Here is a 25959-nt window from a genome sequence, read left to right as displayed (position 1 = left end):
CCACATGCTGCCTGCATTTCACTTGGATTCTGCCCCGCTGGCTTAAGCTAAGACTAAACTGGCTTAAGAGAAGTACTTATTCCTAAAGCAAGCAGACCATGAAATCTGTTTCATAAGTTCCAGGCTCCCCAATCCCCAATGAAAAGGGACTCTGAGCATGTTCAAAGTGCTGTCCTTCCCCTCACCACACGAAGAAAGATTTGGAACAACAGTTCCTATTCCCATCCTTGAAATGATATGGATTTTCTGTTTCAGGCAGTCAGATGTCTAGTCCATCTCTAGTATTGCCCCACATCTTCCAGGCGCTACAATACCCACAGGAACAGAGGGATCTGCCTTCTGTTGGCAAACCATTGGTCCATCTAGGCCAGTATTTGATGGCTGAAGGAAACTGTTTTCAGCAACTTGGAGATCACTGGATAGAAAGATGTTTTTAGCTCTATTGTGAGAGTGTTCGTATCTGTATTGGCAACAGATTGCTTTTTGTTGTTAAAATGTTGTGTTGATGTGGTTTGCCACCGTGGGCTCCTTTGGGAGGAAGGGTGATATATACATTCAATAAATAATAATAACATTGTCTACACTGACTAGCAGAGGTTCTCCAGGGTTTCAGGCGGATGACATACTCTGCATGCAAGACTCATGCTCTGCCCCTGAGCTATAACCTGTCCCCTCAGATCCTCTTTATGCACTCTTCAAGTACATGAAAGGTTGCCACACAGAGAAGGGCCGGGATCTCTTCTCGATTGTCCTAAAGTGCAGGATGCGGAATAATGGGCTCAAGTTGCAGGAAGCCAGATTTCGACTGGACATCAGGAAAAACTTCCTAACTGTTAGAGTCATACGACAATGGAACCAATTACCTAGGGAGGTGGTGGGCTCTCCGACACTGGAGGCATTCAAGAGGCAGCTGGACAGCCATCTGTCGGGAATGCTTTAATCTGGATTCCTGCATTGAGCAGGGGGATGGACTCGATGGCCTTACAGGCCCCTTCCAACTCTACTATTCTATGATCCTATGCTCCAGATCAGGGGGTGCCAACTATTTTTGGCCTTGCTTGTGCTTTTAACTGAACCCTTCTCATAGCAGGATGCAGTGGGGAACCTGTGGCCCTTTGGAAGCTGCTGAAGGGCCATTCTCATCAGTTCTAGCCAGTATGGCCAATGGCCAAGGACGAGGGAAGCTGTAGTTCGGCAACATCTGTAGGGCCACAGCTTACCCACCCCTGACACAGAAAGCTGCCTTACACTGAATCAAGGAGTTGGCCAATCTATTGGAATCATCTGCTCTGACTGACAGCAGCTCTTTGAGGATTCAGGCAGGAGGCATTCCCAGGCCTATAGGGAGATGCCATTGCGGATTAAACTTGGGGACTTCTGCATGCAAACCAGGTGTTCCGCCACTGAGGTATGGCCTTTCTCCTTTCCTCCAGTAAGCCAAGCCACCTTGTCCTACAGAAGTGGCAACGTGATGTGGAATTAGACGAGATCATTTCAGAAACATCTCCCTAAGGAAATAATTCATATAGTATTTATCTCAGACAAGCCCGATGGCTATTGGAGAGATGGGGTGAGGGGCGATCCACCCATGATTTCACAGGGCCCTTAAAACAAATGCGCCATTTTTCTCAACCTATACAATGCCCTATTATATCCTCTGCGACTCCCCGCCCTCTTTTAAATCAGAACAAAGCCAGCAGCTCTGATGGAAAACCGGCAAAACAAAAGGGTCATTTAGGAGGAACCACTCCGTAGTCTGAGAAGCCCCAAATAACATGACACCTGGAAACAGGTCTTTTCTTGGAGGTTATTGATCAGTTCTGAACAACAAAATATTTACTTGAATGGGCTTCCTGAATTCACTTTTCAACACTTTAGGGCTATTCACCGCTTTGGGTCTGTGAATGAGGACAGTGCATTTCCTCCACATTGACTTAGGCATGCTTGCTAAACAAAGTTGGCCCCTAGAGAAGCAATGAAGCCAGGGTGCAACTACTGGATCCCACCCAAACATTTGGGGCATAGGGGGAGGTCACTTGTGCACCTCCAAAATGGAAGACCAATGGAGGCACACATTTGCGTAATATTTGCATGTAATAATTTATCTGTACAGATACACATTTAGAAATCATTACTGCGATTTAAATAGACATACATGGCATCACACCATGGTTTTGAGATTGTCCCGGTTGGACTACTGCAACGCACTCTACGTTGGGCTGCCCTTGAAGACAGTTCGGAAGCTTAAACTGGTGCAACGTGCAGCAGCTAGGATGCTGACCGGGGCTGGCCTTCGTGCCCATACATCCCCCCTGTTACAACAGCTTCACTGGTTATGGACCCAATTCAAGGTGCTGGTGTTGTCCTTTAAAGCCCTCCACGGCTTGGGCCCTGTCTATTTGTCCGATCGGTTGTCCTTTTATGAACCTCCCCGTCCCTTGAGGTCATCTGATGACTTCCTTCTTGGGATCCCCTCTGCTACAGAAGTTCGTATATCTAGGACCAGAGATAGGGCGTTCTTTGTTATCACCCCTAGTCTCTGGAATGCTTTACCTTTGGAGATACAATCTGCCTCTTCGCTTTTTGCATTTCGCCGCCTGGTTAAGACGTTTTTATTTCGGGTTGTGTTTAAATTGAATATGGAATAAGATATTTTAACTTGATTGTTTTTGATAGTAAATATAAGTTTATTGACTGTAACTTATAGTATACTAATTATTTATAGAGATTGTAAATTGCATTGTGTTTTATTTTTCTATGTCTTTTTATTGTCAGATTGTTCGCCGCTCTGAGTTTCCCAGGAAAATAGAGCGGGTTAGAAATGTTTTCAATAAATAAATAAATTGTTATAACCCACCCTGGGACCTTTGGGTGAAGGGCGGGTAATAATAATAGTCCTACTCAGAGAAGACCCTTTGAAATAAATGGACATGACTCTGGTTGATTAACAATGGGTCTACTCTGAGTAGGATTTAGTTGGCAACAACCCCTGCAGATTTGCCTTGCTATTTCCTCAACTAGTTTGGACTTGGTGCTTTTAAATAACAGGAACAGATGCCAAAGAGGGTAAATTTCTTGTACCTTTATTTAGGAGTTATATAGAAGAGAGGAAGTGGGTCGGTGTACAGCCTCATGAGAAAAACAGCCCCAAACTTTTAAATTCTCCCTTCAATGCATTTATTTATTTATTTATTTATTGTACTTATATACCGCCCCATAGCCGAAGCTCTCTGGGTGGTTTACAGTAGCTAAAAACATTAAAACAAATATACAAATTTAAAAATACATCTTTTAAAAACAATTTAAGACACAATTAAAAAATTTAAAACACATGCTAAAATGCCTGGGAGAAGAGGAAAGTCTTGACCTGGTGCCGAAAAGATAATAGTGTTGGTGCCAGGCACACCTCATCAGGGAGATCATTCCATAAACACAGTCTGATCTGCTTTTTTATTTGGCGGCAAGCGTCACTGTGCTTGGATCTTTTAAACTCTGTATTACAGCAGAATCTGCATGTCTGTGCAGAATGCAGCAGCTAGACTCCTCATTGGGGGGGGCAGACAGCTGACAACACGTGACATCCCTGCAAAAGCATCTGCACTGGGTCCCTCTTTGCTACCAGGCCGCATTCAAGGTTCTTGTGCTGATATACAAAGCCCTGAATAACCTGGGATCCAGGATACCTTAAGGACCCTCTGAGCTCTGAGACCATCCGGAGGAGCGTTATCAGTTGTCCCCTGTGTTTCAGCCAGAAGTCAGGTATTTAGTGTCACTGGTCCCAAGCTGTTCTCTTCCAGCAGAGATGCAACAAGCACCCTACTTTTGACTTCCAATTGTCTCTTGAAGACCTTTTAATGCCAACAGACCCAAGCAGTTGTCTGAAACTGATCAGCCAGTCACTATTTTGTTTCTTTTTTAATGTTGTATGTTTTATATAGTTGTACACCACCCTGTGGTTTTACTATACAGTGGTACACAAATACTTTTATAGATAAATATTTATTACATTTATATCCCACCGTTCCTTTAAGGAGCTCAAGGTGGTATACAAACGTTCTCCCCCTCCCCATTTTAGCCTCACAACACATCTGTGAGGTAGGTTAGGCTGAGAGACAGCAATTGACCCAGTGAGCTTCATGGTCCAGTTGAGGATTTGGACCCTGGTCTCCCAGGTCCCAGTCCAACACTCTAACTATGATCTTTATAAACAAATCTTTGTTTATTTACAAATAAAGGCCCCAAACGGCTTAGAAGCCACTTTTAAACAATGGGTAAGTGGTATATAAATATAATAATTATTATTCTTTTTATTTAATTGGTATGACTTGATGCATTCATCATAAAATTCATGGAATTTATATTCCGTCCCTAAGGGAGAACAAAGGACAAGTACGAGTAGCGCTGTGACCAATGACGCAGCTGGGTCAAAGCCGAAAGGAAGCCCAGAGGCTGATGCGCACAGATGCGAAAAGAGAGTCCGGAGTTGTGCAACGCATACAATAGGAACATGGAATGTGAGAAGCCAGAGACCTGAACTTACAAGATCTGAACAGGGTGGTTCATGACAGATGCTCTTGGAGGTCGCTGAGTCATAGGGTCGCCATAAGTCGTAATCGACTTGGAGGCACAGAACAACAGCAGCAACAAAGGGAGACCAGGGTGGCAAACATAAAACACAAGAATTCAGCAAGAAAAAAAAATACCAGAAGCAGTTAAAAACAGTCCAAAACAGCACATTCTAAAGCACGGTTAAAAATATTGTAAAACACCGTTAAAAATTTCATAAATGTATTTGATGATGATGGTGATAAATAACGTAAGTGCCCACTCAGAACCAAGTCCCAATGAGTCGAGTAAGGTTTGGGCCCCCTCCCCGGGTTGGCAGCTGCAGCAGCAGCAGCAGCGCAGCAGGCCGGGCGGCGGGCCAAGGCGGGCGAAGGGCGAGCGCAAGCCAGAGCGCGCGTGCGCCCCTGCCCTCTCCAATGGCCGCGCGCTCCGTGGCGTCTCCAGGCAGCGCCGCCCGGTTCCGGGGGCGCACGCGCCGTGCTGCGCCGGGGCGCCGGCTCCGCCCAGCCCTGGCCAGCAGGCATGGCTTCGAGCAGGGAGGACCTGAGGCGGCGGCGAGGGGCCGGTGGGAAGGTCGCCGCTGCCGCCGCCGCCGCCACCGCAGCAGCGGGAGGAGGAGGAGACGCCCCCGGCGCGCGAGAGCCGCGCAGCCCCGCGGCGCCCTCCCTCCTGCGCCCCGGCACCTTCTGGCTGACGCGCCTGGCGCTCCTGCGCGCCACCGCCTTCATTTACTGTGAGTGCCGGGCTGGGACGGGGTGGGGTGTGGGTCCCTCAGTTCTGTCTTTCCAGCAGAGGCAATCATGAAGGACGGGGAGTGTCTGTTTTGCATGCAAACGTCCCAGGTTCAATCCCCTGCCTGAAACCCTGGGGAGGGGCTGCCGGTCAGTGTAGGCAATAGTGAGCGAGATAGGCCAACTCAGTGTAAGGCAGCTTCCTGTATTCTTAAAGGGAAGGTCTGTGGCTCAGCGGCAGCGCAGGTGTTTGGCATGCTGAAGGTCTCAGGCTCAATCCCTGACAGCATCTCCAGGTAGGACTAGGAGAGAAGTCTGCAGAGCCGCTGCCAGTCAGTGTAGACAGTGTTGCGCTAGGGGGACCAACGGCTTCCTCTGCTCAGCGGCAGACCATCTTCTTTGCATGCAGAAGGCCCCAGGTTCAAACCCTGACATCTTCAGGTAAGGCTTGAAATCTTGCCGAGCTAGATGGACGAACAGTCCGACTCAGCAGAAAGCAGCTTCCCTTAGTCCTATATTCAGAAGAATCATGAGGACTGGAATCTTGCATTGTTTCCAAGGAAAGGACCGTTGCTGAATGGTAGAGCATCTGTTGTGCGTGCAGAAGGTCTCGGGTTAAATCCCTGGTGCGTTTGGGTAGGGCCAGGAAAAGACTCCCTGTCTAAAATCCTGGAGAGCCTCTGACTATCAGTTCAGACCAAGGTTGGGGAACTTTTTCAGCCCAGCGTGCTAGATCCTGAGGTCCTTTGCCCCCATCAGGCCACTTTGATGGGTGGGACTGACCACCCACCTGCCAGTCAACTGATGTCACCGTGATGTCAAGTGACCCAATGTCTTCCTTTGCATGCAGCTGCAAGCAGGTCTTCAAGCCTCTGCTGGCCAGTTGTCCGGTGCTGACTTCAGGCCCTGCATTTGTCCGATATTGGGAGCTCCTGGGTGCAACCAATTCCATTTGGCGCCAAAGTTAAAAGGCGTGGAGTGTAGTCCCGGCTTTTCAAGGAACAACTGGGATTCTTTCATAGAATCTTAGAATAGTAGAGTTGGAAGGGGCCTATAATGCCATCACTGTGGGAATCCAAGTCAAAGCAGCTACAGCTTTACCTGCCCACACCTAACGTCACCCAGGACATCAGGTGCAGCAGGGTGGGCGAGGTTTTTAGTTTTTACCTCTTGAATATCACTCCCCAATATTCCTGAATTGTGTTTTATTTATTTTTATCTGTTTGCATGTGTGTTGTGATTTTATTGGGCATGATTTTATTGTGAGCCACCCAGAGTGCAGCCTCGCTGGTCAAATTAGGACCCCTGCCTGAACTAATTAGGCCTGAGGGCTGGGCACTCCCTATCGCTGGTGTATGAGATACTGACCTAAATAGACCAGAGATCTGACTCATACAAGTCCGCTTCCTTTGTTCCTAACTCCCAAATCATAACTGCTGCTGTTTTTTGTGAGAGCCAGTGTGGCATAGTGGTTAGAATGTTGGGCTACGACCTGGGAGACCAGGGTTCGAATCCCCACACAGCCATGAAGCTCACTGGGTGACCTTGGGCCAGTCACTGCCTCTCAGCCTCAGAGGAAGGCAATGGTAAACCCCCTCTGAACACGCTTACCATGAAAACACTATTCATAGGGTCGCCATAAGTCGAAATTGACATGGAGGCAGTCTATTTCCATTTTTTCTGTTTTTTTGTAAGGCCTGTAGTTTGTACCTATTTATTTATTTATTATGACACAAAATAACTTTTTTCTTCTTCCTTCAGAAATGCTCTGTTGCATTGGGGTGCAGTCAGCCTGTGTGTGTTTGTATAAAGTATGTTTTGGTTTAAACAGTGACCTTTATCCCTTCTTTGTGGTCAGGACATTAAATATGACTTAAGACTGATTTTATTTTATTTTATTTTAAAAAAGAAACTGGGGTGGGCTTGGGGGTGGGTGGATATTTCTGGAAGGTTTTGGATTTTGAGTCTTTGAATCCTTATAGAGCAGGGCTTCCCAAACTGTGGTCCATGGACCACCAGTGATCCACGAGCTTCATTCAGCTGGTCTGCGGTGTGTCTGTGGGTTTGTGGTTGAAGATGGGAGACATCACGTCCACTGCATTAAATACTCACGTTGACTTTTAAATTGCATTTTTGTTGCTTCTTTTACTTCCTCTGTGGAGTTTTACTGTACTGCAATTTGAATTCTGTAGAATTACAACGGCTACAACCGGCAGGAAAATCTTTAAGCCGTCTGCCAAGGCTCTCAGCAATTTTCAACGGGTCTGTTGGTGAGAAAAACTTGGGAACCGCTGTTATAGGCCATGAAGAATGGGATTCTGCCCTCCTCATGCCGTGACAATCTTTGGCCTTGGGAGGGAAATGGAGAGAGTCAGGGGTCATGGATTGTTGAGACTCGGTGCCCTGTTATTGTTGAGTTGTGTGTGTTAGTGTCCTGTTAGGTTAATGTGTCTTCTGGGCTAAATGTTGTTGGGAAGTGTTGTTGATGGTTGGCCTGCTGAAAATTATGACCATACCTCCCAAAGGAATCCTGGGCAGCAAACATCAACATATTGAAACAGCACAACAAAATAAAGCATATTTAAAACAGTCTAAAATGTTTAAAAACAATTAAGATCCGACTTAAAACGTTTAAAAGCAATCACAGTTTTTGATTTCAGGGTTGTCAAGGCCAATATCTATCAGCCTTCAAATGCCTGGGTAAACAGGAACGTCTTTAAATTTCTCCTGAAAGTTGGTAGTGAGGGAGACAGACACCCCTCACCAAAGGAGGGCATCCCATAAATGGGGAGCCACCATCCAAAAGGTCCTTTTTGAGCTAAAGCTCCATTGCCTCAAAGAAGGGAGATCTTGGCAGTAGCACCAGCAAACCTTTTTTAAAAAAAGAGTTGGCCAGGGCAAAAGGTAAAGACTTTGGAATTCCCTGCGCCAAGAAGCCTGCTAGACTTTGGAATTCCCTGCCCCAAGAATTCCCTGTCTGTATGTTTGTATGTGTGTGTATGAGTCTGCATAATGCATTTTATGTATTTTAATAGTATTTTATGCATTTTAATTTACTGTAATGTTTTGTGTTTTTATTGTGTCTTTTATTACGTATGTGTGCGATTTCATTGTAGCTGCCCTGTGTGCCCTATTGTAGGGTAGAAGGGCGGGATAGGAATATTTTAAATAAATAAATAAAAAAAGTGTGTGTGTTGCAGGGAGGAAAGGTTTGCATGTGTGCTATGGAAATTTCCAGGCTGGTATAGCAAGCAAGCCCAGATCTGCCCCCTTGGCACAACTTGCCTGGCAGGCTCAGCTCTGCCCTTCCCCTGAAGTGCCCCATTTTGGGGGTTTAATCTGGCTATTGCCAGAAGGGCTGCCACTGGTGATAGCTTTCACCTCTCCTGTCTGTGCTTTCAGCAGGCAGAAGGGGACTTCTTGTGGTTCAGCCTCCCCGCCAGCAGAGCTGGCCTAAGGGATGACTCTGCGTCTTGCAGACCCCCTCCAGCATGACAGATCAGGGGTCTGGATCACTCTTCCCGACCGTAATCCTATGCACATTTACCTGGGAGAAAGTCCCATTGCATTCAGTGGGGTGTATTTCTGGGTAGACATCTATAGCTTTGCATTGTTATTATTTATCTCATTACTATTTGCATTATTATCAATAATAACAACAATGATAAATTTCTATACTATTTACATGCTAAAATAGCTTCTAAATGGTTTACAAGTATAAAAATGGTAAAATCCATGCACAATGAAAATACACAATAAAACAATTTCTTCAGAGCATTAACAAGCACAAATTTAACGTATTTGTATGCTTTAAATAATTTTTTTCAGCCACCTTTGGCTATTGGAGAAAAGGTCCTTCAGATGCTTATTCAGCACATAAAATATATGCTTTTTTTAGTATTGTTTACTGAGTTGAAGTCAAATAAAGTTGCTGAATCAGATCTGCATTGATTTAGAGCTGCGGGAAATGTTCTAACTGAAAATTTTCCAGGGAATACATATTGCTGGAGAAAACAGTCCTTTCTGTGCAAGCTTGGACTGTCATGCATATAATGGTCCTGCAGTTTGTTTGCAGTTGTTGCTACACACCAACGTCCCAGTTTGAAGCAAGCTAACATAGTTTGTTGGGGTGGGTGGGGGGGGGAGAGATATGGCTGGGATTGAGATGCCTGCTTATTAGCCTCTGGGTTGTGCACAACAATATATATACAATAAAATTTAAAACGCCATAAAGGCAGTACTAAAAGGCCTGTCTACATGAAAAGGACTCCCAAGAGATGAGTGCAAAATCAAAAGTGAGGGTGCCTGTCGAATCTCTGCCACAAGAGTGTTCCCCAGCATGGGACCGGTGACACTAAATGCCCCACTTCTGGTTGAGACCAAGTGGGCCTCTGTGACACGGGGAACAACTAGCAGTGCTCTTCTGGATGATCTCGGTGATTGGTCTGGGATATAACGGCTCAGGTGGCCCTGAAGGTATCCTGGATGCCAGGTTGTTCAGGGCTTTGTATATTGACACAAGAGCCTTGAACCTGCCCCAGTTCGTGGTGATAGAATTGGTGCATCTGGCATTGGTGGCTGTTGCCTTTTGAAAGGCTGGGATTGGAGCCTTTGCTGGTGTTGAAATGGGATTTGAAAGCTGTTCTAAGCTCTACATGGGATGAGGTGACACAGAGGGAGCCGCCTTATATTGAGTCAGACCATTGGTCCATCTAGCTCAGTGTTTGTCTACACTGACTGGCAGCAGCTCTCCAGAGTTTCAGACAGGGGTCTCTCCTAGCCCTGCCTGGAGACGCCAAGGACTGAACCTGGGACCTTCTGCATGCAAAGCAGGTGCTCTGCCACTGAGCTACCAACTGTCCCCTAAAAATAAGGCAAGATTCCAGTCCTCAAGGTTCTGAATTAAGGGATGGTTTAAATAGGAGCAGAGGAGGCTGCCTTGGGCCATTGGCCCATGTAACTCACTACTGTTTATGCCAGTTGTTGGGAACTTTTGGCTCTCCAGACGTTGATGAACTACAACTCCCATCAGCCCCAGCAAGCATGGCCACTGGGCAGGGATGATGGGAGTTGTAGTTCAGCAACTTCTGGAGGGCCACAGGTTTCCACTATTTAGTTTACGCTGACTGGCAGAGGCTCTCCTGAATTTCAGGCAGGGGACATTCCCAGCCGTACCTGGAGATGTCACTGGGGATTGGACTGGGGGTCTTGCATGCAACTGAGCCCCATCCCTTCCACTGAGCTATGGCATATAGCAGAGGTGTATTGCCTGAAGCTGCTGGGAACTAGTGTGGTAGTGGCAGTCGGGTTCAGCTGCGGCATGGATTCCTGCCGCGTGACCTCACACTTCCAATGTGGCAAGAGTGGCGCGGGAAGGACCTACACTGCCCCCACAAGCCTCATCTTGCTAAAGATGACACCAGAGTTGCATTGGAGATCCACACAAGCCACTAAAGATGGAATAGCTTATGTATGTTGACTTTGTCTTATGCAAGCCTAATGTCTTTCCATTCCAAAATAATCAGGGCACTGTTTTAGGAAAGGAAAAAAAAAAAGAGGGCCTCTTTGTGGCCTAGCACGTACAGCTTCTAGATGTTTCCTATATGGCCAACCTGCATGTAAATGACGGGGACATTCACCGTCTTCTTTCCGATTTTGGCAGTGTGTATTTTCCCCCCTCGTAATTTGCCCTTCCCTTGTTTATCTTTGCACTCCAGCCAGGGGTCTAATTGAGACTTTTAGGAGCTGATGAGCAGTTAGATGGCAGAATAGCAATTTTGAGGGAATTTTGATTAGCACTTGAGGAGAAACTCCTTAGCCAATTGCAGTGTTAATCAAGGTAAATTAGGTTGTGGAGGATTCCCCCTCTCCTTGCCCCCCCACCAGAGGAAGATTTCTTAAAAATTATTTTTAACCAAAGTGGAGATATTGTATAGGGAACTCTGTGAAGGAAGCCACAGGCTTCATTTGGATTTCTTCATGTCCCTGATCTCTAATTTATAATGGCTTTGGTATGATGGTGGAATGTTGTAGCATAGGCCTTCAGACAGAGACTTTCCTAGTCTCCAGTGGTGGGTAAGTGTTGCCTCCAGGTGACCAAGCAGAGAAGCTTAACAAAAAGGGGTACTCTTTCTCAGTCCTTTTCCTTTTGGGCTTCATATTACTTAAGTGTGTGCAGGCCAGCAAGCAAGTACTGTCATCTGATTAAAAGAGATTTATTCAAATCAGGCAGCTAACCTGAGAATGAATCAGCCCCTTCTCTGTGATGCAGAATTACTTGCCCTCTCTCTGAGGCTGCCTGTTGGTTGTCTTTATGAATCACTGCTCTGGGAAATCCAAGAAAGGCTATTTGCCTGGAAACACGAAGGGCTGGTCTCCTTTGAGAGCAGGTTATTTTTTTATTCTTGCAGCCCCAGAACACAACCCTTTCTCTTTTCAGCATAAGGCTGAAGTTTGCCTCCACGTTTTAATTCAGAAAAGAGAGTGCTGCAGCTTTGAGAATTGGGAGGTGTTGTATACTGCCCTAACCTCGTTAAGATCATAAGGAGTCTTGCTGGATCTGGCCAATAGCCCAGTTAGTCCAGCATCCTATTCTCACAGTGGCCCAACAGATTTCCTGGGAAGCAAGCTGGGATAAAAAAATATTATTCCCATTTCAAATTCCAGGAATAACAACAAAAATCTTCCTGACTCCAACAGGCTACTTCAGGTTCCAAAATGGGAAATTGCAAGGTACCCATCAAAAATATTTCTAGATTGGCCTGAAACCTAGGAAAGGTCTTTATTCCCACACCAATTCTGCTTCACATGGGTTGATTTCCATGTTCTGGTGACCTCATGTCTAGACTACTGTAATGAACTGTATGTGGGATTGCCCTTGAAGACAGTGTGGAAGCTGCAGCTAGCGTTGAATGCTCCTGGTGGGCTGGTAAGCAGGGCCACCTGATGGGACCAAGCATCTCCAGTCCTGAAAGTGTTGCGCTGGTTGTCAGTGAGCTGCCGGGCCCAATTCATGGTGTTAGTACTAGCATATGAAGCTCTGAGTAACTTAGGACCCAAGCATAAAACAGCACCTTTCCTGATATCATCCATCCCAGACCTTGTGTCCGGCAGGTGAGGCCCTCTGGGTGGTGCTGTCAATGTGAGCTTCCTTGTTGGTGCTGACCCACATCATGACCTTTCTGGTGGTGGCTCCACGTTTGTGGAATGTTTTCCCTGGTGAGGTGCATCTGTCTCTCTCATTATCAACAGTTACAAGGAATTTAAAAATATTCCTGTTTACCCAGCCATTTGACAGCTGAAAGATGCTGTTCCTGGCAATTCCAAAATTGCGGTCTTTAAAATGCTTTTAAAAATGTTTTTTTGGAATGCTTTTAAATATGTTTTTATTGTTGATGTGCTTGCCGCCCTGGGCTCCTTCAGGGAGGAAGGGTTGGATGTAAATTGAGATGATCATCATCATTTATTTATTTATTTATTTGATTAAATTTTTATACTGCCCCATAGCCGAAGCTCTCTGGGCGGTGTACATCAAGATAAAAAACATTTCATATACAATTTAAAACCACTTGGTCAACATGATCAACAATAAGGACATACAACAACGACTAAAAAGTTAAAACATAATTAAATCCATACCGAGATGCCAATAAATAGACAATACAAAATACCAAAATACAAAGTGTTTCAATACAAAACTAAAATACTAACATACTAAGATGTTAGGATGTTAAAAACCCTGGGAAAAGAGGAAGGTTTTCACCTGGCGCTGAAAAGATAGTAGCGTAGGCGCCAGGCGTACCTCATCAGGAAGGGTGTTCCAAAGTTCGGGGGCCACTACCGAGAAGGCCCTCTTTCTTGTAGTCGCCTTCTGGGCGTCTCTCTGAGTAGGCACCCGGAGGAGGGCCTTCAATGTTGAGCACAGTGTACGGGTAGGTTCGTATCGGGAGAGACGTTTCGTCAGGTATTGCGGGCCCGTGTCGTGTAAGGCTTTATAGGTTAAAACCAGCACCTTGAATCGGGCCTGGAAACATATAGGCAGCCAGTGCAAGCGGGCCAGAATCGGTGTTACATGTTCTGACCGCTTAGTCCCAGTTATCAGTCGGGCCGCTGCATTTTGCATGAGCTGCAGTTTCCGAACTGTCTTCAAGGGCAGCCCCACGTAGAGTGCGTTGCAGTAATCCAATTTCGAGGTTACCAGAGCATGAATAACTGAAGCAAGATGTTCTCTGTCCAGATACGGGCGTAGCTGGGCCACCAGTCTAAGTTGGTAAAAAGCACTCCGTGCCACCGAGGCTACCTGCGCCTCAAGTGACAGGGATGGGTCCAGAAGGACTCCCAAGCTGCTCTTTATCATGATGATGATAAATTGAAATGATGATGATAAATGAATTATTATTATTATATTTATATTTATATGCTGCTCTTTCTCCCAGCAGGAGCCCAGGGCAGCAAACAAAAGCACTAAAAATGCTTCAGCACATCATAAAAGCAGACTTTAAAATATCTTAACACAAATCCACCATTAAAAACGTATTAAAACAAAACATCTTTAAAAACATTTTAAAAAAGCTTTAAATACATCTATTTTTTTTTTAGAAAAAGGTTTAAAACATATTAAAAAACAATTCCAACACAGACGCAGACCGGGATAAGGTCTCTACTTAAAGGCTTGTTGAAAGAGGAAAGTCTTCAAAAGGCGCCGAAAAGACAACAGAGATGGCGCCTGTCTAACATTTAAGGGGAGGGAATTCCAAAGTATCAGTGCCACCACACTAAAGGTCCGTTTCCTATGTTGTGCAGAGCAGACCTCTTGATAAGCGGTCTGACCATATAACACCTGTTTTGGCCCGCTTGCACTGGTTTCCAATACGCTTCCGGGCCAAATTCAAAGTGTTGGTATTAACCTATAAAGCCTTATACGGCGCGGGACCTCGATATCTGTCGGAACGCCTCTCCCGCTATGAACCGGCTCATACACTACGGTCTGCTACGAAGGCCCTCCTCCGGGTCCCGACTCATAGGGAGGCCTGGAGGGCAGTGACAAGATCAAGGGCCTTCTCAGTGGTGGCCCCCGAACTATGGAATAGTCTCCCTGAGGAGGTTCGCCTGGCGCCGACACTATCATCTTTTCGGCGCCAGGTTAAAACCTTTCTCCGAGGCATATTATTTTTTTGTTAATGATTGTAATGTTTGTAATTTGATTTTAGCCTTTGCTGTTTTTAGATTGTGAAATTTGATTTTTGACTGATGTTTTTGTATTATATTGTATCTATGTTCACCGCCCAGAGAGCTATTGCTAGTCGGGCGGTATATAAGTTTTAAAAATAAAATAAATATAAATAAATAAGATGGTATCTGCAGGAGGCCCTCACCTGCAGAGCGCAGTGATCGGCTTGGGTATATAAGGGGTAAGACGGTCTTTCAGGTATCTTGGTCCCGAGCTGTACAGGGCTTTGTATGCCAAAACCAGAACCTTGAGCTTGGCCAGGTAGCTAATAGGTAGCCAGTAATGAGGACAATGTGCCTCAGCTAACATGCCTCCCTAAGCCTTGTTTATTTTTCTTGCAGTTATTGCTTTTTTGGTGGCTAAGCATCAGAACAAGGCCCTTATTGGAGAGCAGGGACTCCTGCCTTGCAAGCTGTACTTGGAGAGCATCAAGCGGTATTTCAAGGGGAAGATCAGCCTGGAGGCCTGGAGCTATGCCCCGACTTTGATTTGGTTCTTTGATTGGTCCAGCATGGACAGCATCCTGGATGGCTTTGCCCTGGCCGGCCTGGCGATCTCAGCGTTCGTCCTGGTCACCGGATGCGCCAACGTGATTCTCATGACAGCTCTATGGGTGCTTTACCTCTCGTTAATTAACGTGGGACAGGTCTGGTAAGTTGGCTTGTCTATATTACGTATCTGCTGTCAAACGTGTTGTTTGCCATTCTGAGGAGCCTCGAGGCATCGAATAGTGGAACTGAAATGATGAACTATCTCGCAGGGCAGCCTTCGCCCTCACCTGGTGCCCTCTGAATGTTTTGGGGCGAGAATTCGCGGTCAGTCCCATTCTTTTGATGAAGATAGGTTAATAGATACTGGGTTATAGCCAGTGACAATCCTACTCAGGTAGACCCATTGAAGTTAATGGTTCAAGAAAAGGATACTGAAGTTTTCATCTCTGCACCTTCACTGAAAGATAATCAACATTTGGTGTTTCCATATTTAAATGAAAAATCCAATTTCAGGTGTTTACACATGATGCAGTGGTGACTGTGTTTACTAATTGGTGTATAGGTGTGTTGGTGTATATGAGTGTGTGTGTGTGTGTATTATGTATGTGTGTGTATATATAATGTTTGTACAAACATCACTTAGCTTCTGCAAATGAAGCCCCTCTGAGCATTCCATCCTCAAAGCTCTATAACTGCCACCTTGGTAACAGCATTTGCATGTTGGCAGCTGATGAAGGCGGAAGCTGAAACGTTTTGTTAATACAATAAAAACCTCTGTTTTGTTAACCACAATTACATGCATATATTTTTAGGTGATTAATGGAATCCTTATAGGAATCCAGAGCACGCTTGGGTGAAGTTCTGTTTGTTGCTTTCAAAACTATCCGCCCGCCCGCCCGCCCGCCCATCCACCCATCCACCCATCCACCCATCCACCCATCCATCCACCCATCCATCCATCCATCCATCCATCCATCCATCCATCCATCCATCCATCCATCCCTGCAATTATGTATGTGCATTATGAGTTGTCTCGAATCCTAGTCCTATTCAGAGTAGACCCATTGAAATTAAGATGCGACTGACTTGGTTCATGAATTTCAATGGGTCTACTCTGAATAGGACTAGGATTGCATACATCCCATTTTAAATAAGTGCCTTCCATGTACATTTGCCAGGCATCCCTGCCCCCAGCCCCTCTGATGATTCTGTCTACCAGGAATAGATAAGAAATCTCAGACCGCTGAGGGTATGTGTGTGATGTCTGACATCTGGGTCAGGGCAGGTGCTCAGAATGCCTCGGAAATGCAGCACAGCATGCCTTCATCTCCTCCCCAGATCCATGTTGGGGAGGAAGGCTGGGGCTCGTTGTGCATGCGTCGGCGCAGGGGGACCCTCGGCACGGCAACTATGGCAAGTGGAATTGTGGAGCCCTGCATTAAGGCTTCTTTTCTCTATTTGGTAGCATCCAGTAGGCAGCGAAGCTTGATGGGCAGCGTTGTGCTAAACTTGCTGGCCCCTGTGACGTTGCCTTCCTGAGTGATCACGGAAGTGCGGCTCATTGGCTTTCACTGGGGAAACTGCAAGGTGTCTCTTGGGAGCGATGGCCCCTTCTCACTTTGTTCACTGAAGCAGTGCTGCGGTTTTAAAGGAATTGCCTGTGATGTCTGAGATGGGGTTGTTGCGCTTGTGTTACTTGGGGTTACTGGTTCCTTGGTGTGTGTGTGTGTAAAACAAAATGTACAAAGTTGGATTTCGTTCCGTGGCTGGGTAATTTATGGCAAACGGTAGCTTTTATTGAGAGCTGCATAGCAGTTTGATCAAGAAGGATGAGGTTAAGGGTGTGGGAATAGGTGTTGCCTCCCATTCATCTCAATCTTAGTGGCAGTATAAATTATGGTGAAATAGGACATTGGGTTAATGTTGTACAGAGGGGTGGGATGGTTTCCAAAGTAGCCTGTTGGCTGTAGATAATTCAGCCGGGGTTACGCCCCCCCACAACCCAAAAAGTCCCCACAAGAGGACTTTTAATGGGTCACTGAATGGTCAACACTGTCAACGTTCTTACCTATGTACTGTGACATTCAGTTGCTTAGAGACATGGTTTGCGGGTTATTAAAAAAATAATAGAAGGAGTTTGGGGTAAGTAGTGGTGTGGATTTCTTTCTTAAGACGCAGCACAAATTGAAAAAATGGAGCCTGGGGCTTTCTTTTAAGAACAGTAGGACACAAGCAGGCCCTCGTAGCTGGACCAGGCCCAAGGGGGCCCATCTAGTCCAGCCGCCTGTCCTCACAGTGGCCAACCAGATGCCCCGAAGGGAAGCCCAAAAGCAGGACCTGAGCGCAAGAGCAACTCCCCCCTCCTGCAGTTTTCAGGAGACAAAACATAGCCATCGTGGCTAGTAGTCATTGTCAGTCTTCCTCTCCATGAGTTTGTCTTAATCTTCTTTTAAAGTCATCCAAGTTGGTGACCATCATTGTCTCTTATGGGTGCAAATTCCATAGTTAACTCTGCACTGCTTAACATTTCTGCCAGGGAGGCTGGTTCTCTGTTAACCTCCATAGCATTCAGATGAGCCGAGATTCCTTCCGTTCTTCATGCGTGGCTCATTCTGTGCCTGTGGTGGCATTCTGCGGTTTCGTGTCAGACCTGGGCCTATTTGAACCAGTCTCTGTTCACTGTGGCCAGTTCTGGGTGCTTCACTTTAAGGATGTAGGCCACCAACCTCATGCCATCTAGATGCTTTGGACTACAATTCCCAGAGTTCCCTGGGAAGAGGGATTGATTGTCAAACCACTCTGGGAATTGTAGCTCTGTGAGAGGAGTACTAACAACTCTCATTATCCGATACAAGCTAGAGTTTCCCAGGATTCTTTGGGGGAAGCCATGACTGTTTAAAGTGGGATTATAGTGCTTTAAATGTATAGTGTAGATGTTGCCTTATGTGTCACTCACACAATTCAGGGCCTTCCATCAATGAGAGTTTATCCCAGTGCCTCCCTGGGCTGCCTTTTCCAAGCAAATGTCTGGTTTGGTACTGACACACGGAATTCTTTGCGAACTGACCTCCGTCAGGCCCCTTCCTTGTTATGCTTTTGTCAGGCCTTGAAAACCTGGCTCTTTAACCAGGCTTGGGAAGGGGTTTAGGGTGGCAGAGGGTAGTTCTGTGGGGATTTGTTCAGTTTTTAAATTTTATACTGTTTGCTTTTTGAATTGTTTTTACATGGATTGTATTGTATTTTGTTGTACGTCGCCCAGAGTGGCAGATTAACCTCTGCCAGATGGGCGTCTAACAAATCTAATAAATAAATAAATAAATAAATAATTGAAAGTAAGAGAGGCTTCTGTGCAGGAGCATCTGAAAGGGTTTTCCTTGGCACCCAGTTGATGCACCTGGATTTCCTGAGTCTTTTGTTTTGCAGCATCTGGTGAGTGGAGGCAAAGTCTTGAGTTACATGAGTGGATGGTGTGAGGTTTCTGATGGGAAACCAGTTCAAAGGTAGATAAAATGGCGACTTATTTATTTATTTATTTAAAAAGAGCAACACAGTTTTCTTCCTCTTTTTTTTTGTGCCAGCAAGGGCCAATTTATTCTTTTAAAGTCCCTTCTTATTTTAATTTTTAAACCATTTATCTATTTGTTTTGGGCCAGAAGCTTCAGATACCAGGCGCTGTTGACTTGTGTGCGACTCTTTTCAACTCCAGTCCAGCTGGCTGGGATGCATCGCAGAAAGGAAATTTCAGCAGAGGGACTGCCCACATTTTTTATTTTATTTTTTTGCCATCCAAAGCAGGGAAGATTTTTGCTACGTGCCCGTTTATGTACCTTAAGGGTCTTTCCAGCTCCAGTTTTGCGGCAGAGTGCACAAATAACATTTGGGTTCAAAGGTAACTGTGTTCAAATTTTCTGCAGTTCTGAGGAATCATTTCTTCCTTGGCTTATCTGCAGAGGAGATCTCCCCACGTGTTCCTTGGGCTTTCCAGAGGATCCTGGTTTTTTTGTGTGTTCTAGGATAGAAGTGCTCAAACTGGTTCCAGGGAATGGTCTGAGGGCACATGAGGCCACCATCTTCCTGAATCTAAGCCAGGGTCTGGTCAGTACCTGGATGGGTGTCTGCCTGGGAGTCCCATGAATGCCACTTTGGATTCCGTGATGGAGGAAAAGTGGGATACCAGTTTCCTGGGAATCATTCACAAGTGGGGGACAGTTGCTGTCGCGTTCGGGTCCTGCATGTGGGCTTCCCTTTGGGGCATCTGGCTGGCCACCGTGAGAACAGGGTGCTGGACTAGATGGGTCCTCTTTGGCCTGATCTAGCAGCTGGGCGTTTTATGCTTGTGACACGCTGCTCTTCCTCAGAGCGTATTCTTGGAATGATTGCCTCAAGTCTTTCTGCTGCTTTGCCCTGTTTTTTTCCTATGAGAAGCAACCTGTGTTTTTGTATTAGGATTGCTTTTATGAAGCTTGGGGGAGGAATTTAAAACATCTTGCATAGCTGGGGTGAGGTTCCTCTGTTGTTCTACAATTGCCTGGCAATGAACCATGTCCTTGGAGTGTATAGTGAGTTTTTGAAGGAGTACCTGTTTGGATGTATTGATTGTGAAAATCTGGAACCAAAGGATAATCCATGCGTGTGGTGATCTTTGTTGGAAGAGGCTCGCTGTAGCACCACGGCTGAAATCATCAGCCAGGAAGTCCCCAGTTCCTGTCTCTGTTCTGGCCACTAATTCAGCAGATGATCTTGAGCTAGCTAGCTGCAGTTTTCTCCCGCTCCATCACTTGAACAATGTGCGTGAAATGCTCAGAACACCTGGAATTGGGAAAGAAAGAAAAAAGAAAGTCCTTCTTCACACAGTGCATCGTTAAACTATGGAATTTGCTCCCACAAGAGGCAGTGATGGCCACGAACGTGGATGGCTTTAAAAGAGGGTTAGACAAACTCATGGAGGATAATAAGGATATCAGAGGCTGGAAACCGCAGGAGGGGAAGAGCTGCTCTTGCGCTCAGGTCCTGCTTGTGGGCTTCCCATTGGGGCATCTGGTTGGCCACTGTGAGGACAGGAAGCTGGACTAAATGGGCCCCCTTGGCCTGATCCACCAGGCTCTTCTTATGTGCTTATGAATTTACTATATAAATACTGCTTCCATAGTTGTAGCTGTGAGTCTTTAAGGTGCCGCGAGACTTTGTTACTTTTCCTGCAGGAGACTGGCAGAGCATTCCTATCTATAGAAGGCCGGCATAAATTGCCCCCGTTCCAAAGTCTGCTCAGAAGGGATTTGACTTACGCCATCCTTTTTGCTGGCCAAGTTCCGCCTAGGTCATGTGACCAAGCCAAAATGGGCTTTGAATAGGTGTCAGTCTCTCTTTGCAGCATCGTGTCCATGCCCCTCCTCCCCCTCCACAGTGCCCCTTTTTGGGGGGCTTAGGCCAGCGTCAGCTACACTGGCTGAGCCAGGATGACAGCCTAATGCCCGCGTACCTCCAGCTCACCCAGAGTAAGGCACTTGTGCCGGCACAGCCCCGGCTGAGCCAGGAAAGGCCAAGCTCTGCCGAATCCATGATCTCTTATCCTGGCTTAGGTTTGTCTTGCTCTGCATCTAGGAATGGGGGTGGGATTTGATTTGGTTCACGTTTAAAGCCGAATCGGTCAAAATCGCACTTTCTGAAGCAATGTGAGAACTGAAACTCAGCCATCCTTCGAAATTCACATTTGTCCGAATGTTGGGATGCAGTTCTCCAACTGAACTATATTTATGAAAATGTGTGTAAAATCAATATATTAGTGAAAATAACATACAGAAATGCAATCTATTGAGGAAAATTGCTTGCTAAAAATTGTACATGAGTCAAAACTACATACCAAAATGTGTTTATTAGGAGAAATTAGCACTAAAGTGCTGGGGAATTTTCAGGAGGATTTTTTTAAAAAAGAGCAAATACTAAGGGTAGTATGCCGCTAAGTGCTACTCAGAGTAGACCCATTCAAATTAATAAACCAAAGTTAGTCATGTCCATTTATTTCAATTCAATTCAAGTATCTAACAAATTTCTACTGAGTTGACCCACTGAAATTAATACACATGACTAATACAGGTCTATTAATTTCAGTGGGTCTACGCTGACTAGAACCTACTTGAATATGGATCCAAGTGAATTTAGTTGCAGTTAGGTTCCATTGAAGTCAACAGGACAAGACTGAAGTGCAACTAACTTGGCCTGCAATCCATTACACACTTTTCTGGGAGTAAGTCCCACTAAACTTAATGGAGCTTATTTCTCAGTAGGAGAGCCAGTGTGGTGTAGTGGTTAAGGTGTTGAACTAGGATCTGGGAGACCAGGGTTCGAATCCCCATATAGCCATGAAGCTCACTGAGTGACCTTGGGCCAGTCACTGCCTCTCAGCCTCATGAAAACCCTATTCATAGGGTCGCCATAAGTCGGAATCATCTTGAAGGCGGTACATTTATATTTTTATTTCTGAGTAGACATGTATTGGATTGCAGCCTTAGTCTGGATCCAACCATCATTTTAAAAGCTTGCGGTAAAAATAAAAATATTTTCCTGCATATTAAGGGAGTAAAAAGTGTTTTGTGTGAAGAGGTGTTTTCCATTTGGCCGGCTCTAGGAAAAGCTTTTCATCATATATAACAACATAATAGTCCTTTTTTTGAAAAAGATTTCTTTTTAAAAAAAAAAAGTTTGGCAATAAACTTCAGAAATAAACTTTGTTTATCATGAACTGCTCTGTTCCCTTCACCATCTCTCCTCTCCTGCTAATGGAAAAAGAATTATTTCTAGAAAACTTAAACCAAAAGTTACAGGATCTCAGGGGGGTCATCCTTCCTGTAGGAAGCAGATTTTGGCACCTCTTGCTGATACTGTGGTGGGGTGGAGGGGAGGGGGTTCGTATCAGTTTCAAAGAATGCCGTGTGTGGCTGATAGGACGTATTAATGAAACGAAGATTAATACCATGTGACACTGTTGCTGGTTAGCCATACAAGCAGGGGCCAACAAAGCTAATTGAAAACATACCTTTGGTTCCCAAAATTATAACTTAGTGACGGCTTATGTCAGAGAGGAATAATTTTCATCCCGTCTTGTAATTGCCTCGGCGGTGATCTTGCTCCTTGGCTCCTAATCCTGTGAAAGATCAAATGCACATCGTTGGCTGGTTAGTGCAATCTCTTAGGTTTTGCAAAAAGAGTAGGAGGGAAGACTAGTGTTTCAGCATTTTTTTTTTTTGCAAATAATTAAAATTAGACTTTGCTAGTTTGACACTATAGAAATGCTCCCTGGAAATATAGACCCCCTCCCCATTAATAATCCTATTGGGTAATACTGTAATACCTCAGTTAACAAAGTAGATGTGCTCCTGGACATTGCTTCTTTAACAGAAACTTTGGTACCAGAGGTGGGAATAACATGGAAAGAATAGGGAGAGGTTCCTACACCCGCTCGTAGATGGTGGGGGCAGTTTCAACAGGGACTTAAAGGGTGCCAGTCCAGCACCCACCACTCCCACTCCTCCTCCCCATCTCTCTCCTCCTGTGAATCATATTGGATCCTTCCCTCCCCACACCTGGGAGAAAGCAAGAGATCTCTTTAATGCAAAGCAAAAACCCACATGCTTGTCAATTTCACCCTAGCAAAGCAAAGGCACAGGCCTATCAGTTTATTGATAGCAAAGCCAAGATGCAGGCTTGTCAGTTTCACCTTAAAGCAAAAGTGCAGGCCAGTCAGTTTCACCCTAGCAAAGCAAAGGCACACCCAATCCCTTTATTGATAGCAAAGCCAAGATACAGGCTGATCAGTTTCACCTTAAAGCAAAGGCATAGGCTTGAAAATTTATCCATAGCAAAGCAGGTCAGTTTCACCTTTGAAAAAGCCTTGTTAAAAGGAGCTTCCTTGGAGGATTCTTTAACTGAGGTATTACTATATAGAACACCAGGTTTCTCCACAGTTATTTTGGTCTGATATGTCGATAACTGCTCAAGTTTTAAAAGCGAAAATGTGGAAAACAAGCTATTATACCAACACGAAAGATTGAATCCAACGCTGGTTATCCTGCGAGTAAACCCATTGAGACAAATGGTCACAGCCGATTTAGACGGAGAACTTAGTTGGATGCAATCCAAAGAGTATTGGAAGAGGAAAATCTGGGATACAATGGTTATGAGCAAAATAACAGGACACCAACACTTGCAGAAGAGAAAGATTCATTCAGTGGAGGCTTTTACGGTGGAAAACTGGTGTCCATTTTTGTTGCTTTGGAATCAGTATAAAATGAATGAAGGCATAACCATAGATGTATCAAGATTGACTTAACTATTTAATTAATTGAATGCTTATATATGATTATTGTGAGGCATGGAACTGGAAAAATCAAAATGACAAATGAAGAAAAAAATCAAAATTTGACTGAATATAATACTCAGGGCTTTCAAATGTTCCAGGCGTTTCACATACGTTGTGTCAAAAGACCAAAAGTTTGCCGTAGGACAAGGGTGACCAGTGTGCCTGCTGGTACCTCCTACGACACCTGGAAAGGTCTCAGTAAATATTCCCTCCAGAAATCCACAGTGCAAGAGAGATTGTTTTGCTGTCCCTGCTCGGTGTCTGTTTGCACTGGCTTGGCCACTTCTGCATTCAGAGATGCCCCCTTAGACGTGCCCACATTTCATTGGGTGCCACGATCGGACACCCTCCCTCCCTTCCACAACAGGAAGTCTTTTTTGCAGAAGCCCTTGGGGAAGATCTGCAGCTCAGGGGCAGAGCATCTGCTTTGCATGCTTAAGGTCCCAGGTTCAGTCCCCAATGGCGTCTCCAGGTAGGGCTGGAAGAGGCTCCTGCCTGAAACCCTGGACAGAGCCGCTGCCAGTCAGTGTAGACAGTGCTGAGCTAGATGGACCGATAGTCTGACACAGGGTAAGGCAGATTCTTATGAGATAAACAGGAGCTGCACAAACGGTTCATCTTGTGGATGGGTGGCTTCCTCGTTGCGTGGATTGTCCTCACTGCAAGGCCACCCTCCCTCCCTGAGATATCCTTAGTGCACCCTTTAACCACCTCCCCTCCAATTACTAGTCTGCTAGGAAGACTGGCAGAGGAGAAATGGGACGCTCCACCTGTTGTGAAGTAGCCTGTTGCTTTTTTGTGTTGGGCACCATGGAGAGAGTTTCTGTTACCCGGTAATCCACTTGGCTTCTCTGCTGGGCACAGAGGAGGGTTGGAAGGCTGGGATCCTCCTCCGCTAGTCTGCTCGCTGGCCTGCATGGCAATCTTTGTTGCCTGTCTCTACCAGGATCAAGCTTAGATCATTAGTGGGGAACCTCTGACCAAGGGGCCAAATACGGCCCTCCAGGCCTTTCTGTCTGGCCCCCAGGGCTCTTCCCAGGCCACACGTCTCCCCAGCCCTGCTCAGAGGCCTCCTCAAGTGCTTTTGTCTGGCTGAAACATGCCCTTGAACTGTGACGATGCCTCTTGCTTTCCTGGTTGGAGAGATGTGTGTATGGACGTGGCCCGCTTTTGGAAGAATTTATCTAGAGCTAACATAGCATATTGGTATAAGCTGGTGTGGAATGAAGCATTGTTAGATAAACTAACCCCAAAACTCAGAGACTCTAGAGGTCAAAGTAAAAGAGATAGATTTATTTTGACTTGGTATGATTTTGTACAATACACAAACCAGGAAGAATTTGATCAACTTCCCTTGCCAGCATGTAGATGGATGTGGTTTCTTTAAGTGGGTCTTTCTCCTTCTCTTTTCTGGTTTATCATGAAAATAAAAGGGAAAGAATTAGCACAAGTAAGGTAAAGCAGTATACTGAAAACTGAAAATGAAAATATCCTGGCTTTGGAAGCTGAATTCCATACATGCACTGTAACAACAACTAATATGAGTATTTAAGTTTGTTAATGGTGATTGATTTATATGTATGATGGTTTGGTGATGTTTGGCTATGTTTAACAATGGTGTAAAATTAATAAAGATTGGGGGGAAAGAAACCTCTGAGTTTTGCATGGAAGGTGACCTGCTGCCCTCTCCAAAAATTGGCTCCCTGCAACAGTAAAGTAAAGTAAAGTAAAGGCTCCCTGCAAGGGAATGTGACCCTCAGGTTGAAAAAGGCTGCCTACTTTGGCCACAGTGGTATATTGGCTAAGAGCGTTGGACTAGGACGCGAGAGAGCAGGGTTCAAATCCCCACTTGGCCGTAAAGTTCACTTTGGGCCAGTCATGCTCTTTCAGTTAAACCTCCCTCCCTGGATAGTTGTGAGAACAAATTCTGGGGTGGGGGGAGACTTGCAAGAAAGATGGGATATAAATGCAGGAAAAATGTAAATGTACTGCCTTCAAGTCTATTCCGACTTATGGCGACCCTATGAATAGGGTTTTCATGAGGCTAAGAGGCAGTGACTGGCCCAAGGTCACCCAGGGAGCTTCATGGTTATGTGGGGATTCAAACCCTGGTCTCCCAGGTCATAGTCCAACACCTTAACCACTATGCCACACTGGCGCTCTATAAATGCAGTACTCATGTACTAATAAACATAATAATTACATAGCAACCCAGAAAGCTGCTTTATACTGAGTCAGACCATTGGTCCATCTTGCTCAATATTGTCTACACTGGCTGGCAGCGGCTCTCCAGAGATGCCACTGGGGATTGAACTTGGGACCTCCTGTGTGCGGAGCAGATTCTCTACCACCGAGCCTTCCCCTGTTACTAGGCTGCCTTAATGGGAGACGCTCTCTGTCCATCGTCTAAAAGGCCAGTCACTTTTAAGGGAAAGTTTCCCATGTCCTCACTAGGGGAGTCTCCATCTCTTCAGACGCTTGCGATACTGGAGGTGTCAGCAATGGGTGTCGCCTTTCTCTGCAATGTCCCCGAAGGTCTTTCCTAGGAATCTTTTCAGCGTTTTTGTCATTACTTATTAAGCCTCT

The 25959-nt window shown here is 45.5% G+C and overlaps 1 protein-coding gene across 1 annotated transcript in view; it reads left to right on the top strand.

Annotated features, from left to right (window-relative positions):
* Nucleotides 1-4997: 4997 nt before the first annotated feature.
* Nucleotides 4998-25959, top strand: part of LMF1 (lipase maturation factor 1) — a 169920-nt gene continuing 148958 nt past the window's right edge. Inside the window, exons 1-2 of the mRNA XM_061599996.1 lie at nucleotides 4998-5299; nucleotides 14868-15177. Of these exons, the coding sequence (XP_061455980.1) occupies nucleotides 5089-5299; nucleotides 14868-15177 (521 nt within the window). The 5' untranslated portion in view covers nucleotides 4998-5088. The remainder of the gene's footprint in view (nucleotides 5300-14867; nucleotides 15178-25959) is intronic.

This window comes from Rhineura floridana, chromosome 17 (genome assembly GCF_030035675.1).
Source record: "Rhineura floridana isolate rRhiFlo1 chromosome 17, rRhiFlo1.hap2, whole genome shotgun sequence".
Classification (NCBI taxonomy): Eukaryota; Metazoa; Chordata; class Lepidosauria; order Squamata; family Rhineuridae; genus Rhineura; species Rhineura floridana.
This window is presented reverse-complemented; position numbering and strand designations above follow the sequence as displayed.